Raw genomic sequence first — 16,768 nt, forward strand, 5'->3', positions numbered from 1 at the left:
AAATGTTAGGTTTTCCTTGTGAAGGGAAAATATACACAGCATTAACCACTGAGAACTCTTCTTTCCCACAGATGACATATGTATGCCTTATTCAGAATATATAACCCAAACTGGTCAAAATTTTATTTTCTAAATAAGAAAAAAATTCTAAGCCAAATCACGCTTATCAGAAACATGATTTCGAACCAATATATCAAAGTAAAAATTCAAATGCAATCTTATTGATCTTACTTTTTAGATAAACATATTGTTCTTTTTTTCAAGATAGACTACTGGTCAAATAAAAAAGTTCTATAAAACACAAAATAATAAGCATTTGTATTGGACTAACCCATTTATTTGAAAACCTTTTTAATTTAAGAAAAGGCAAAAAGATACAACTACATAAAGAAAACTGAATCACATTCTCACACTACTTGAACACACACAGCAGTGACCAAACATAATAAAATGTGGAATGGACCGCAGTGTTTTATTTAAAAAAAAAAAAATTCAGAACTGAGAAACATTTTAAGCTTCTAACTTCACTGATTCCAGAACTGAACGTGCTTCTTTATATTCTTCAGACTCTTCCAAATCTTTTTCATTTTCCTAAAATGAAACAATAAAAATGAACTTTTTTCATTTCAACAATTATTTATTAAATACCTACCATTGGCCATCTGATACAGTCATTTGTTGTGACTCCGGTACTATTAAAAACCATGGAAGTTTTATAAATCAGAGGGGCTTGACTACCTGGTATCATGCAATATCAATGCAGACATATACCTTGCAGGATAGGGAAGAGATTTTACTTTTTATAGATGGTATTACTAGATGAATGAAATATCTTTATCAATAACATCAGGAATTAATAAGGCATTACTTAAATAAACTTTTATAAAAACATTTTAAAAATACAATCAAATGCATTTCATAAGATGTAAAAGGTAAATTATTACTCTGATTATTCATCTAATATTTTGGTTAAAATCCAATTATTTCTATCATCAACCAAATTTTTGGAACTATAAGACTATTTATAGACCTGGTACAGATATTTAATATTTATGGCAAAATACTCATGGTCTTTACGCTATAGCAAAATAAAACAGTTACTAAACTGGTATTGGAAATGAATGTATCTGGTTATAGTGTTACTTGGGAAAGTTAATCTTCTGACTTGTCTAGATTTTTTTTATTCATTTCCCCCCCTGGTATTGATTTTTATAGGATGCTTACCAATTACATGGCATAACACCAGGTGACAAATCATGATAGCTTGCCACATTTGTGTAAATTCTAAGGGTTTGGTTTTTTTAAAACAACTATAGACTAAAAAAATGGGACAGTAAATTACAAATATATTGAGGATTACAACAGTGAATTACTGGAAGGAAGAGAATAAAGTGAATATAAACTTGCTCTGAATTGTCATGTATTAAAACACTGGTGTTCTGGATAACATATAATGCATTATCCTAAGACAATATTAATTTTTTAACTCTTCCCCTAAGCTCCTGCTTCTTGAAAACAAACATTGTAGCAACTAAAGGGCTATTGAGTATATTCTGTTATTTAAAACAGATTTTAATATGGAAGTTAGTCTCCATTCTTATGCCTCTGTTTCAAAACAACAACCTCTTTCTATATGACTGTGACTATCAGATCTTTCTCCTTTACAATAGTAAGTTTTTTGAAAGACACGTGCCAACAAATGATATGGAGTTGGGAAAAAATTATTTGTCAAATAACATGGTAAAATTTGGGAATTTTACCAAATGTAGATCCAGGCTCAATGCTACATATTCCAGGCAAATAAATAAAGTCTCTATCCTTCATACAAGAATACATATGAATGTATTTGATAAGCCTAAAACTGATCATGAAATAAATTTTAAAATGATATACATTAGATAAGTTGAGACCCCCACCTCCTGCAAAAGACTGATTTAAAAAAATGATATAGGAAAATAATTCAGGAAGATAACTTATGTAGCTACTAATTAATTTTGGGTAAAGAAACAAAAAAAGTACTGTGGTATAATAGATGGAATGGGAGACCTGAATCCAGTTTCCATTTTTGACATGCTAGCTATGTGAATCCAAGCAAGTCACTTAATCTGTCAGTGACTCAGGTAATTCTTTAAAAGATTTTATGTTGCAAAATAGTTGCCAATTTGCTTTGGTAGAAGGAATTTGCCCAGCAGGAATTCTGTATATCAAATTAATTACATATCTGGGTTTCAAAAAGTCAATACAAAAAATAGGGTTAGCAGAGGGATGATGAGAATTCATCATGGAATTGACTAATTACTTAATTAATGGTGCAGATCTTTTTGTCCTTTGTATTTTAGCAATGCTTAAAATTCTTATCTATGTACAAAAAACTGGAACAGAATGAAGTAAAAACTGCTTTAGGTATTTCTTGAAGCTCACAATTTATGGAACAGTTTTTCCTTTGAAATAGAAGGCATTAATACCTGCGTGTATGGTAAAAATGCTTTCAATCTTGATCCAAGTACTTTTGAGTTGGGAGGCAGGAAGAATAACTATTTAGGAATAGCACTTTAGATCTTAAATTGCTTAGTATCTGCATCTAAAAAAAATTGGATCCTTTTAAAAACTTCCTTCCTCCTGGGAAACATTTGAGCACCTCAGCTGAAAAGCTCATAGTTATCCTCTGTGTAGAATAAAATACTTATGCAGAAAGTGAACACTAAACGACAATTGAGAGTTGCTCTAAGAAAAGACAGAAAGGATAGCACAGATGCATCCTCTGACAGCTAGCTATCAATTCAAATTCATTTATAGCTAATAGTAAGTGTGTATAAAAGGAACAAATATGTTAGAAAATAGTACTGCAGTTGACAATTAAGAACAGGATCTATAATACACTTTTTGTAATATAAATAATGTCATAATGCAAATGAACTGAAAATGTTCAACTAATCTTTAGTAACAAATATTGAGATTTGATTCTTCAGTATATTTGGTTGAAAAAGGCCTAAAACATAAGATAGAATATGCCCTGTTTTACATACCAATAACTGTAGAAGGTCAGAACGTGCAGCTTCCAATCTACGTTGGCAATCTGGAATCATCATTCGAGATTCTTGCAAAATTTCTGTCTGTAAATATATGTCAAATGTTTAAAAATATTGAGGCATCTTAGATTATATCTATATTCTAAATCTTTAGAAAATATGTAGATGTTTTAGAGAAATTAAAAACTTAGATTTCTTTTCTAATTTAAATATTCAATAAATAACATCCTATTTCCTCCTTCTACAAAAACTGCTTATAGTACTTACATTTATCAACATGGTATAAGAAAAACATGATTGACTTTATTTACAGCTTACCATAAAATTTTTAAAATTGAGTTAAATATACGAGGCATCTTTGTTTTCACTTTTTTCCATGTTAACTGAAAATTAACAAGTAAGAGCTTTCCAAAGCATGTTAGTTTAAAAAGGCTATTTAAAAGAAACTATTTCCCCTGCTGTCACAAAGCACCTCCATCCAAAATGGGATCAGCTGGTTATATAAATATCTCCTGCATCTTTTGAGTAATAAAGAAAAACAGTGTTCAGATAATACCACATAGAGATAATTACTGCATGAAAAAAGTTATTGAGTTATTGATCACATCGTGTGCACACGGCAGGAGGTTCTCCCTGAAAGACAAAGGTAAAGAAAAATGAAAAGCCAAGACCAGCAGGTTCATATTTTTGATGCTTATCATGCATAAAAAGTTATTACTTATCCTTGTGCTTCATTTTAGGAAAGAGATTATTCTCACCATGCAGTTTGAGTCAAATTACCAACCTGGCACCCCTCTGAACCTGAACACTTGGCCATTCCAACCGAAAACACCACAGAATTAAACACAAGAATACTGATTCTAGGGCATATTTTTTCTGGAATCAAAATCCATTGTTCAAAACTGGTTGTATAGTGTAGCATGATGAATCAAATTATAGTAGAAGAAAAAATTATCAAATCTATGAGTGTGAAATCCAGTCAGTAAGGAGGACAGATTATAAGACCGTACTTTTCTTAAAATGGTACAATATCCTTTTTATGAGGGAGTTTTTTCTTTAAATTATATCAAGAAGAACCAATATTTCAGTCCTATTATGTGCAAAGTCTTGTTGTGTTAAGTACTAGACACTGCTGTAAAAGTACCTTAAAATGTTTTAAAACAAGCAATGATCTTTTTTCTAATGGGTCTGAAATGTGAACTTTTAACAACAAGTTTAATTTCTTATTTATCTTGTGATTTGAACTGATTAGAAATAACTGGCTAAAGACATGTACAAAAATATTCATAGCTGCACTCATTTTGGTGGCAAAAAAAATTAGAAAATGAGGGGATACCCTACGATTGGGGAATGGCTGAACAAATTGTGGTATATGTTGGTGATGGAATACTATTGTGCTCAAAGGAATAATAAAGTGGAGGAATTCCATGGAGACTGGAACAACCTCCAGGAAGTGATGCAGAGTGAGAGGAGCAGAACCAGGAGAACATTGTACACAGAGACTGATACACTGTGGTACAATCCAATGTAATGGACTTCTCCATTAGTGGAAATGCAGTGAACCCGAATAACCTGGAGGGATCTATGAGAAAAACCACTATCCACATTCAGAGGAAACACTGTGGAAGTAGAAACAGAGAAGAAAAACAACTGCTTGAAAACATGGTTTGAAGGGATATGGTTGGGGATGTAGACTAAATGAACATCCTAGTGCAAACATCAACAACATGGAAATAGGTTCTGATCAAGGACACAAGTAATACCCAATGAAATTGCATGTTGGCTGCGGGAAGAGTGGGTGAAGGGGAGGGAAGGAAAGAATGTGATTATTGTAACCAAGGAATAATGTTCTAAATGGGCTAAATAAGCATTAAAAAAAATAACTGGCTACTTACTTATCCTCTTAGAAAAAAAAATCCTACAAAATGAAAAGCAAGTATGGAAGAATTAATAAGAATTTGAGTGCAAAATGTATCAAACGTTCTAAGAACAATTAATTTCATTGTTACATACAATTTTTTTGTTAAATTTGAAAGGAAGACCTTTCATGGTACAAATATAGTGGCACAAAAATGCTAAATTAAACATTATCAAAGTGGCTGTAGCAACATATCATAAAGAAGTTATTACCAGATTAGGTTTAAAACAAACACAAGGTTAGTCCAATATTAGGAAAATTATCAACATAACAGATCATATAAACAATAATAACAAAATCCACAATATAAATAGATGCTTTTTAGCGAGCTTCAATCCTAAACCTAGAGAACATAGGAATAAATGGACTTTTAAAAATATTTAAAGTATTACATATCTAACATCAAGAGTACACATTTTATATAATGGGGACAAACCAGAAATCTTTCCAATAAGATCAGGGATAAAGCAAGGATAACCTTTATTACCACAACTATTTGATTTAATGTCCATCCGTGCTCAAAGAGCTGCCAGACTTGCCTGTGGGCATCAGCGAGAGGCTCATGAAGATCCGTTTACCTCTCAGCAAAGACCGGTATGCCACAATCATCAGCACATATGCCCCAACACTGACCAGCACAGAGGAGACCATCGAGCAGTTCTACTCTGACCTGAGTGCCGTCCTGCACTCAGTGCCCACAAATGACAAGCTGATACTACTGGGAGATTTCAATGCCCACATTGGCCAGGACCATGAAAGATGGAAAGGAGTGCTCGGCAAACACGGCGTGGGCAAAATGAACAACAACAGCCTACTGCTACTCAGTAAATGCTCAGAGTTCGAACTCACCATCACGAACACTGTGTTCAGAATGGAGGACAAATATAAAACAACGTGGATGCACCTACGATCAAAACAGTGGCATCTCATTGACTACATCATTGTACGCCGGCGAGACATACAGGATGTAAAGATCACCAGAGCCATGAAAGGAGCTGAATGCTGGACAGACCACCAATTGGTTAGAGTGACTCTTCAAATGCGCATTGCGCCTCGCCATCCAAAACATGCCCAGACAGTTCGTGCATTTTACAACATGAGTCGTCTTAGAGATCCATCTTATTTGCAAACATTCCAGTCCTGTCAGGACAACAAGCTGTCTGCCAAGGGACCACTCACTGGAAGCTCAACCGAGAAATGGAACCAGTTCAGAGACGCAGTGAAGGAAACATCAAAGGCAGTCCTAGGCCCCAAACAACACAACCACCAAGACTGGTTCGAGGAGAACAACACTGCTATTGAAGACCTATTGAGCAAAAAGAACAAAGCCTTTATGGAGTGGCAAAATAACCCAAACCCTGCTCCTAAAAAGGACAGATTCAAGTCTCTCCAAGCCACGGCACAGCATGAGATCAGGAAGATGCAAGACTGATGGTGAGGAAAAAAAGGCAGAAGAAATCCAGCGTTTTGCTGATACAAAAAACACAAACAATTTTTCAGTGCCCTCAAGACTGTGTATGGGCCATTAAAACCCACCACCACTCCCTTGCTATCCTCTGACGGTGACACTCTCATAAAAGATAAAAAAGGCATCAGCAACAGGTGGAAAGAACACTTCAGTCAGCTTCTCAGTCCACCCTCTTCAGTCGACCAAAGCGCCCTTGACCAGATCCCCCAAAACCGCACCATTGAATAACTTGGCATCCCTCTTTCAATAGAGGAAGTCCAAAAAGCCATTAAACAAATGAGTGCAGGCAAGGCACCCGGTAAAGACGGGATCCCAACCGAGGTGTACAAGGCCTTAAATGGAAAGGCGCTCCAGGCATTCCACATAGTGCTGACCAGCATATGGGAAGAGGAAGACATGCCCCCAGAACTCAGAGATCCCTCCATCATAACCCTATACAAGAACAAAGGCGCATGAGCAGCCTGTGACAACTACAGAGGCATCTCACTACTCTCCACTGCTGGAAAGATCCTCGCCCGTGTTATACTCAACAGACTCCTGTCATCTGTTTCAGAGCAGAACCTGCCTGAATCACAATGTGGCTTCCGACCAGATTGCAGCACCATCGGCATGGTCTTCACGGTGAGACAAATGCAGAAAAAATGCCTTGAGCAGAACCTGAGCCTCTACATTGTCTTCATAGACCTGACAAAGGCATTTGACACAGTGAACAGGGATGCATTGTGGGTGATCCTTAGCAAGCTTGGTTGCCCAGCAAAATTCATCAAACTGATCCAGCTCTTTCATGTTGACATGACAGGGGAAGTCCTGTCTGGTGAGAGACTTCCAATCGCTTCAATATCTCCAATGGCGTGAAACAAGGCTGAGTCCTCTCTTCGGTACTATTCAACCTATACTTCACCCAAGTATTATAACATACTGTGATGGATCTAGACCTGGGCATCTACATCAAATACTGACTGGATGGCTCACTATTCAACCTTCACTGCCTGACTGCAAAAACAAAGACAACAGAGAGACTCATCCTGGAAGCTCTTTTCGCAGATGACTGTGCTCTCATGGCCCACCAAGAAAATCATCTTCAAACCATTGTGGACAGGTTCTCTACCACAACAAAACTGTTTGGCCTGACGATCAGCCTCAGCAAAACAGAGGTACTGTTCCAACCTTCACCAGGGAGGCCAACGAACCAGCCGTGCATTACAATTGACGGCACGCAGCTTTCTAACATCAACACTTTCAAGTACCTGAGCAGCAACGTCGCCAACGATGGGTCCCTAGACCGCGAGATTAATGCCAGGATCAAAAAGGCCAGCCAGGCACTCAGGTGGCTGTGCTGCAAAGTCCTCTAACACAGAGGTGTAAGCACTGCGATGAAGCTCAAAGTGTATAACACAGTGGTCCTCAGCTCGCTCCTGTACGGTTGTGAGACATGGACACTGTACCGGAAGCACATGAAGCAGTTGGAGCAATTCCACCAACGCTCCCTCTGGTCAATCATGAGGATCCGATGGCAGGACCGAATCACCAACCAGGAAGTCCTCGACAGAGCCAACTCCACCAGCATCGAAGTAATGGTCCTCAGAACCCAGCTACGATGGTCTGAAAACGTCATCCACATGGACCCACAGCGAATACCAAGACAGGTATTCTATGGTGAACTGTCAGCTAGACTCAGGAAACAAGGCCGACCAAAGAAAAGATTCAAGGATCACCTAAAGTCAAACTTGAAGTGGACTGGCATTACACCAAAGCAACTAGAACTTGCTGCTTCTGTCAGAAGCAGTTGGTGAACCCACATTAACCATGCTGTCACCTCCTTTGAAGATGAACGACGTCGACATCTTGCCGCTGCGTGTGAACGCCGACACCAGGCCACAACCGCACCTCCCGTAACAACTGGAGTCCCATGCCCCATGTGCCACAAACTGTGCCTCAGCCTTTGGACTCCACAGCCATATGAGGGTACATCAATAGATGATAATGCACAAAGACAATTGTCATTCTCGGTCACCGAGAGACTACCACTACTACCCTTGACCTGGGTGAGCCCACTTACAGAAATGGTTTACCATGGTGTGGCCATTGCACATGCTACAACTTCTTGGAGTCACAGGTTAAAAAGCTGGGTAGCAGGTAGACACCAAAGGAGGAAAGCAGCCCTAAAAGGGCTTGGCAAACCTTCCCCACAGCAGTGACATTAGTCTACCCTGAACACCTAGCAAATCCACTGGTGAATTAGGGAGCTTTCTAGAACAGGTATGTGAAAGACTTCCCCCTCAGTGGAAGGGGCAGATAAAAACAATTTGTTACAACAGTCACAGAGGCAGCAGAAGTGGGCACTGTGGAGAGCTTGATTAGACATCTAAGAAGCTAAAGTTGTTCACTATATTCTGAATCTTCACCAGTTATCTTGGCGTTTGTTTTGCCACTGAACTTTGTTGACTCTGGAAGAAGGACAAAAACCATTTGATTCAATGCTAGAAATTCTAATTTTAGTAATAAGATCACTAGTATTTCTCTATAGAATCAAGAAAACTCAGGAGGAAGAGAAAGAAAGAGAAAAACCATTTAAAATAACTATAGAAAGTATAAAATACTTGAGATTCTACCTACCAAGAAATAAATTAAGAATTTTATGAATGTAACTACAAAACACTATATAACATAGTATCTTAGTATTAAATAAAACATAAGGACCCCAAGCTATTACAGTAAGTATTCACTATTTGACAAAAACCATAAGGAAAATTTGAAAGCAGTTTGTTAGAAATTAGTTATAGACTAGTACCTCCCACCATTTATTGAGATGACTGAATAAGGTATTTATTAAGTATTTACTCTGCTTAAAGCACTGTGATAAGCACTGGTATTTAGAAAAGCAAGACAGTCCATGTTCCCAGGGAACGCATGTGACATGTGATATATGGCACATAGGAAAAGTTCCAATCATTTCCACTGATAAAAATCACATCATTTTCTGATGGTGAACCATTTGACAGTGCCAAGAAACTTTGCAGAAACTTTGGTGGCAGAAACTTTCTGAGAGTTGGGTGACTATGGCTGTAGCACTTGCAGGAATAAGTTACAAGGGGTTGTGATAGCTTGGCGGCACTGGGCTAGAACCTATTCCCAAAGCTTAGGTTTCAGAGTTCTGAGATTTCTCCAACAGGATCTAAGGGGAGATGATGGTCAAGGAAGTGATGATAGGTATGACTTGTCTGTCACAAACTGCCTTCTGTCTTTCCCCCTGGGTGTCTTGTCACTTCAGGTAGGCGGGCTTGCATGCTCTATCTATGTGTAGCAGTTAGTAGGGATGGCTGGTTTCAGCCACAGGAGTGGATTCCTTGTGGAAACTTAATACTAACCCTAACCCTTTTTTGGCATCCCAAGACAACCTTTGGATTATAAAGAAGTTTAATCTTAAGAATGAAACTAAAAGGTGCTTCTTGCCTCCCTTCCTGAAAGAGGGTGGGGCCAAGTTCTCTGTTTATTTGTAAACAAGCCTCTTAACATTAAATATGGCCTGACCCCAGGAGTCCAGAAAATATGCTTATTATTTAACAAGTAATTATAAATTAAGAAACAGTCTTCAGAGAATATTAATCATAACATCACCAAAAGATGAGGACTAAGCTGAAAGAAGGATGGAGGGATGAGGGGAAAGGATAGCATTACCAGGGCTCTGGAGTCTATAAAACCTTATTGGTGGGAGCTGGTGGTGATGAGGATGTTGGGACCCCTCTCTACAATGACTTCTCCCCTCAATGATGGCTGTGGAGATCTAGATTGAAAATAAGTCTGGTGGTTGGGGGCGGGGGGAGGCGGCATCGCTCCTCTTAGGGCTCTTGAGATCATAGTCCTAAGTTATCTCTGATAAAAGATTTCATTTCTAAAATATATAACAAATGGATTAAAACGTCAAAGAATAAGAATCATTTTGTAACTGAAAAAACCGATCAATTCAAATTAAAGCAACTCTAAGGTTCCACTTCGCATCTATCTGATTGCTAAAAATGCCAGAAAAGAGGAAAAAGACAAATGTTAGAAAAATTATACAGGAAAATGGGTACACAACTACATTATTAGTGGAATTAACATGTCACTAAACTATTTCTGACCTAGCTGTGAATATAGGCTTAATACCACAACAAGTCAACAAAAGAAGAAAAGGACTCATTAATAAAAATATTCATAATTTTTCTTTATATTGCAGCAAAAACCCTGGAAATTAGTTGTAATAGTAATATTAGATGAGCAAATAAATTATGGCATATAAATATAATGGAAAACTATTGTTCCAAATTAACTGATTAAAGTTTCAGAGAAGGAAGACCTGAATGAACAGATGCAGAATGAATTAGTAGAAATAATAACAATCCATACAATAAACAGCAACATTGTCAGAAAAAAAAAACCAACTTTGAAAGATTTAAAAACTATAATCAATGGAATGAACAAGGAAGGATGATTCCAGAGGATTAATTATAAAGAATGTCACAAAGTTCTTGACAGAGACATGGAGTATCCAATATGTAAAATCGAATATAATTTTGGACGCGGTAGGAATTAGTTTTGCTTATATATTTGCTACAAGGGTTTTCTTCTTTTCTAATGAGGATAGGAGGTAAAGAAGGAGAAAAAATAGATTTTTGCTCATTAAAAAATAAAATTTTTAAAATGTATTTCCTATTACACTGTGACAATTTATTTTGCTTTCCTACAAATTCTGCCAAAATACATAAAAATTTTATATATATATATACATATATATATATATACATATATATATATATATATATATATATATATATGTATATATATATATAAAGGGGACTAATTTGATGAGCTAATTATTTAGGTACAATAAGTGTTCTTTATCATTCACTTTATTTTTCCAGGGTGGGTGATTAAAAACAATTCCTTTCACAGTAATGTGGCTTTCTCTGAGGAGGATTATAATAGATTAATGAAAATATTATAATATCTATGATTAGATTATTTAGAGACTATTACCATCCACTGGTTTCCCTATCCTTTACCCTTTTTTTGGACTCCACAAAACATCACACAAAAAAGTCTCATTTTAGGGATATACTCTGTTTTAAAGGAAGCCTATATGTGGACCACTAAGTTAAAAATAAGGATGTTAATGGGATCAGTTTTAAAAAATAAAGCATGTTTAGACAGTTTTTCAGCTGGGTAACAAGAACTATACCATTGATCTGGATGAGTTAATGATCAAAATGTCTATAATTGGATCTTCTATCAATCAACAAGGATTGGGGTTTTAGTTTTAAAAGATTACTCTATTATAAAAATGAATAATATGGAAATGGCATTTGAATGATAATATATATATAACCCAGTGAAATTGCTTGTCAACTCTGGGAGCAGGGAGGAAAGATGGGAGGGAAACAAGGAGAATCATGTAACCATGGGCAAAAATTAAAAAATTAAAATTAAAAAAAGCAAGTGTACCTTCTACCAATTCTGATCACAATCCATCCTCACATACCTCATCCTGTGTAAGTCTTATCTACCTTCTCCTGTATATTCTCTAAGAGAGGGTATATCTGATGTACTGGGGGCTTCTTTACATTTTTTACAGTATATTAGTATCAGTACAGTACTTGAACTCTCTCTGCTATTCCTTATCAGAGAAGCATGATTGATTCTCATATTTTTTGATCATAGATTTCTCATATGACATCACAGACCATTTATTATATTTAAGTCACTGCTGGTAACATACTACAGCCTAATTAAACTAAAAATACACTAATTTCTCCACTGTGCTTTGGTTCACCTGTGATTTCCTTTTCACTCAACATGAATAAAACTTTCACAAACAGCTTATGGTAAAGTTAAGAGATTATATATTTTGAAAAGCTTTTGTTAATAAGTCAATAGGTGTCCCTGATGTGAGTATCCTATTAGATGCACAGATTTCAACCTATCTACACTTGTTCATTCATGGTCACTGTATATATACAATATATAATAATATAAATGATTATTTAATATCATAAACTATAATATTAATATATACAATAAATTATTATACTATATATCAAACAATTGAATATAATAAATTAACATTTTTCCTCCTTCAGAACAAAAATACGTCAAGAGAGAAGTAACGTCCTTGTATTTTGAAGATTCTGCAATTATATAATTAGATTTAAAACTCCTCATTGCAACTCCTTCCCCAAATCTTTATAGATAAGATTCCCCTTCTACTTATTACTAAACATAAGCAATATCGCATGTTAATTAGGTTTGTGAATCAAAGATCAGCAGATATGACTGATATACTTTTATTATCTGAAATATTATGTATTACTTACAATTCATTATGTATTACTTAAAATTGTATTATTTAAAATATTATTATATATTACTTAAAAAAACAAGTCTCCTATTATTTCCTGGAAGTAACAGGATTTTTTAATCGCCAGAAATAATTAGTTCAGGGAGCAACTGCATGATTGTGATTTCCCGATTCCTCCTTCCTTATCCTAGAATGGGCAATAGCATCAGATAGCTTTCTATCAGATGCAGACTTTTACAGAAAGAATAAACATTCTGCACAAGGAAGGGTGAGAACTTAAATAAGTAACAGTTGCATCTAGTGAGGTGGTAGAACTTTATGATGTTAAAATTATTTAAAATCTCTCTCCCTCTCTGTCTCTGTCTCTGTCTCTGTCTCTCTCTCTCTCTCTCTAGCTAGCTAGCTACATTCTAAACTTCTCCCTTCACTATCAAACTTCCAAAGCATCTACACTTGTTGCCTCTTCTGCACCTATACATGCAACCAATTCCCAGTCTCCAACCACTTAGCTTCAGTTCCCCTCACTGTTTCCTCAGGATGGCTAGTGACCTCTTAACTGAGTGTCTTTTCTCAAAGCTCACCCTCCTTAGCTTCTCAGTAACTTCTGATATTTTAACAACTTCTTTCTAGACTCCTACTCCACCTAGATTCCCTTGTCCTTGGTCTCTGGATCACTCCTTCTCAGGGACTGCTCTCCCACTCCCCTCCCCTTGCTTCAGTGACCCTCCTGGCTCTGGCCTAAGTCTTCTTCTCAATCTATCTCTCAGTCATCTTACATTCAGTGACACTGCTAACTCCTAAAGCTATATATCCCATCCTCATCTTTCAAACTCTAGTTCTGCATTATCAAAGAGCTGCAGGGTATTCTGTAAGCATCTTACTTGACATGGTTCCAATCACTGTAATTCTGTCTTTGAATCATTCTCAACTGTTATCTTCCTTTCTCCCCACCCCCATCCATTCAATATATTGCCAAGTCCTGTTAATTTTACTTTTATGTTAGAGTTTGCATTCATCCTACTCTTTTCATTCATATGGTTACCATCTTAGGATAAGCAATCATCACCTCTCACTTTGACTACTGAAATAGTTTCCTAAATGATCTCACACTGCTACCTAAATATCTAAGGGACAAGTCTATGTTACTCCTCCACTCAAAAGCTTTCAATGACTCCCTATTGTCTTTGGATAAAATACCAACTCTTCATACCTTGGCATTTTTAAAGACATTAGTATTGATCCAACCTACTTTTCCAGTAGTATCTTCCCTTCACACATTCTATATTTCAACTGGACTGGTTCCCAAACTTAATTCCATCTCTAACCTCTATGTTTAACTCTACCATTCAGAATCCCCATTTTTCTTCAAGCTTTCCTGATTTCCTCTTAATATTATCTTCAGTTATCTCTACAGGGGTGTTATCCCTCAAGAGAACAAAAGCCCATGGGGATAAAGAATGCTTTGCTTTTATTTTTTTATCCCTACCTTTGTATAATCCTTTGCACATTTTAGATGCTCAATAAACTTTCATTGCATTTAAGTGAATTACTACACCATACATCAAGTATATTAAATATTTTCATATACGTTATCTCATTCACACTCTAATAAGGTCACCTTATATAAATAAATATATGGTTATAAGATGCTTTTTTTAGTTATAAGATAATTTAAAGTGATAGCCTTCATATCAATTTATGTTTGTGAAAACAATAAGTATATATTTCATTTAATTAGGTTTTCCTTAAGATATATTTAAAATAGAATTTTACCTGCTTCTTAATGGCATAGTTTTCACCATCTTCAGCTTTCATTTTTTCAACTTTTTCTTCTTGTTGTTTTGCTTCTTTTTCATACATCAATTTTTCTTTAACCAATCTATAAATAAATTATATTTTCCTTAATAAATATTCTTTTTCCTATAGAAAACTTATGAAAGTTAGAAAGCACAATTTTGTAAACATATAACACTACAGGTTCTTAAAACACGAATCAAGACAACCAGGTATGGCAGGATGGAGAGAATAGTGGTCTCTCTTGGCTGTATCTAGAGATAAGTTATTTGCACTTAAATTGTATATAAATGATTACAAAGTAATTAAAGTCTTAAATTTAAATTAAAAGTTTGTGCTCAATATACTTAAAACTATAATTTAATCCACATACACACAGTATAATCCCTCATGATATCAAAGGATGTTACCAAAGTTAGAGAAAGAAGTTTGGAGGCTCAGGGGTTGAGTACAGGACTTGGGAGAATGAGGTATTAACAACTTTCGTGAGTGGATATGGTTGAACAAACATCTTCAATTTTACCTAGGTTAGTCCTTGGATAATAAGTAATGGGTTCTTCTCCCTCCCTGCATTCTAATTTTTTCTAGCCTTTAACACTTAGAAGAAAAAAAAGCTCAGGTTCCACTAGCATGGGTCTTAAGGAATCCATGGATTATATGAATTGAAATTTTAAGAGGCATTACACTTCAATGTTCTGCATATGCAAAAATAAGTCTTTTGAAAAGTACTTGAACTCAACCTTAACTCTAATAAGGGGACAAAGTCAATTACCTATAATTTTGCCTCACATTCTAACCCGATAAGAAGGAAGAAAGGGTCAAGAAAAAGCAAAATGAAAATTTTGAATTATTAATGATTACATTATCTTCTACATAATGGATTTACTATAGGAAAATATAAGAATTTTTTGGCAAGGGCTAAATAAAAGTTATTTTCTCAAAAAGTTATTATGAGAGATATACTCTGTAAATCTTATAGCACTATATAAAAATGTATTCTTATCTTAAGTTAACCAGAAAATCCAATTAACCAGAACATTCCTATTCCCCTTGCCCTAAAAGTAATTTTATTGATATCATTTTGTTTATATATTTGACAAAAATTGTTGGGAAAATTGGAAAGCAGTTTGGCAGAAACTAGACAAAGACTATCACCTCATACTGTATATCAAAAAAAGGTAAAAATGGATACATGATTTAGATATAAATCACAAGCAAATTAGGAGAGCATCAAAAATTTTACCTGTTAGATCTATGGATGATAAGGGAAAGAGTATATGACCAAACAAGAGGAAGGATCACAGGAAGTAAAAGGGTTAATTTTGATTACATGAAATTTAAAAGTTTGTACAAACAAAACCAGCATAAACATTAATGCAGTGTTAGTGGAGTTGTGAGTCAGTTCAACCACAGTGAAGAACAATTTGGAACTATGCCCAAAGGCCTATAGAACTGTGTATACTCTTTGATCCAGAAATCCATTATTAGAGGTCTATATCCCAAAAAGATCAAAGAAAAAGGAAAGGAACTATATATACAAAAAATATATAGGAGATCTTTTTATTATGGCAAAGAATTGGAAACTGAGGGGATGCCCACTAATTGGAGAATGGCTGATTAAGTTATGGATTATGATTGTGATGGAATATTACTGTGTTATAAGAAATGATTAAGGAGATGGTTTCAGAAAAAACTTGGGAAGATTTACATGAACTGATTCAAAAGTGAAGTGAGTAAAATCAAGAGGACATTGTACATAGTAATAGCAATATTGTAATATTCATCAAATATGAAAAACACCTACTCTGATCCATAACCAAGATAATTCCAAAGGGATGAAGGTTATTCATACCTTCAGAGAACTGATGAGCTCTGAATGCAAATTAAAATATAACTATTTTACCTTTTTTCTTGCTTTTTTTGCAACATGATTAATATGTAAATATCTACATTATTTCACATGTATATCTGATATATTCCTTGCTTTCTCAAAGTGGAACTGAAGGAAATCACCAGTCACATCAGGAAAGAAATACCTTAGTGAAAAAGTCTATAAATAGACGTGAAATTCTATAGCTTCCAGGTAAAGGAAAAAAAGCTACAGGCAGTCAAAAAGGAGTTCAAATGCCATGGGGCCAGAACAAAGATCATACAAGACTTACTAGCTACCACTCAAAGGGAGAGAAGAACATGGAATATGATATTCCAAAAAGCAAGAGATAAAA

The 16,768-nt window shown here is 35.4% G+C and overlaps 1 protein-coding gene across 2 annotated transcripts in view; it reads right to left on the reverse strand.

The window, feature by feature from the left end:
• Positions 1-315: 315 nt before the first annotated feature.
• The window catches only part of TBCA (tubulin folding cofactor A), a 93,478-nt gene continuing 77,025 nt past the window's right edge, over positions 316-16,768 (reverse strand). The window contains exons 2-4 of one of the 2 annotated variants that reach the window (XM_007486442.2): positions 14,523-14,628; positions 3,027-3,113; positions 316-591 (exon numbers count right to left, since the gene is read on the reverse strand). In XM_007486442.2, the coding sequence (XP_007486504.1) occupies positions 511-591; positions 3,027-3,113; positions 14,523-14,628 (274 nt within the window). In that variant the 3' untranslated portion in view covers positions 316-510. Of the gene's footprint in view, positions 592-3,025; positions 3,114-14,522; positions 14,629-16,768 lie in introns of those variants that run through there. The other variant, XR_008917931.1, reaches the window with a different exon arrangement.

The sequence above is a fragment of the Monodelphis domestica genome, chromosome 3 (assembly GCF_027887165.1).
Source record: "Monodelphis domestica isolate mMonDom1 chromosome 3, mMonDom1.pri, whole genome shotgun sequence".
Taxonomy (NCBI): domain Eukaryota; kingdom Metazoa; phylum Chordata; class Mammalia; order Didelphimorphia; family Didelphidae; genus Monodelphis; species Monodelphis domestica.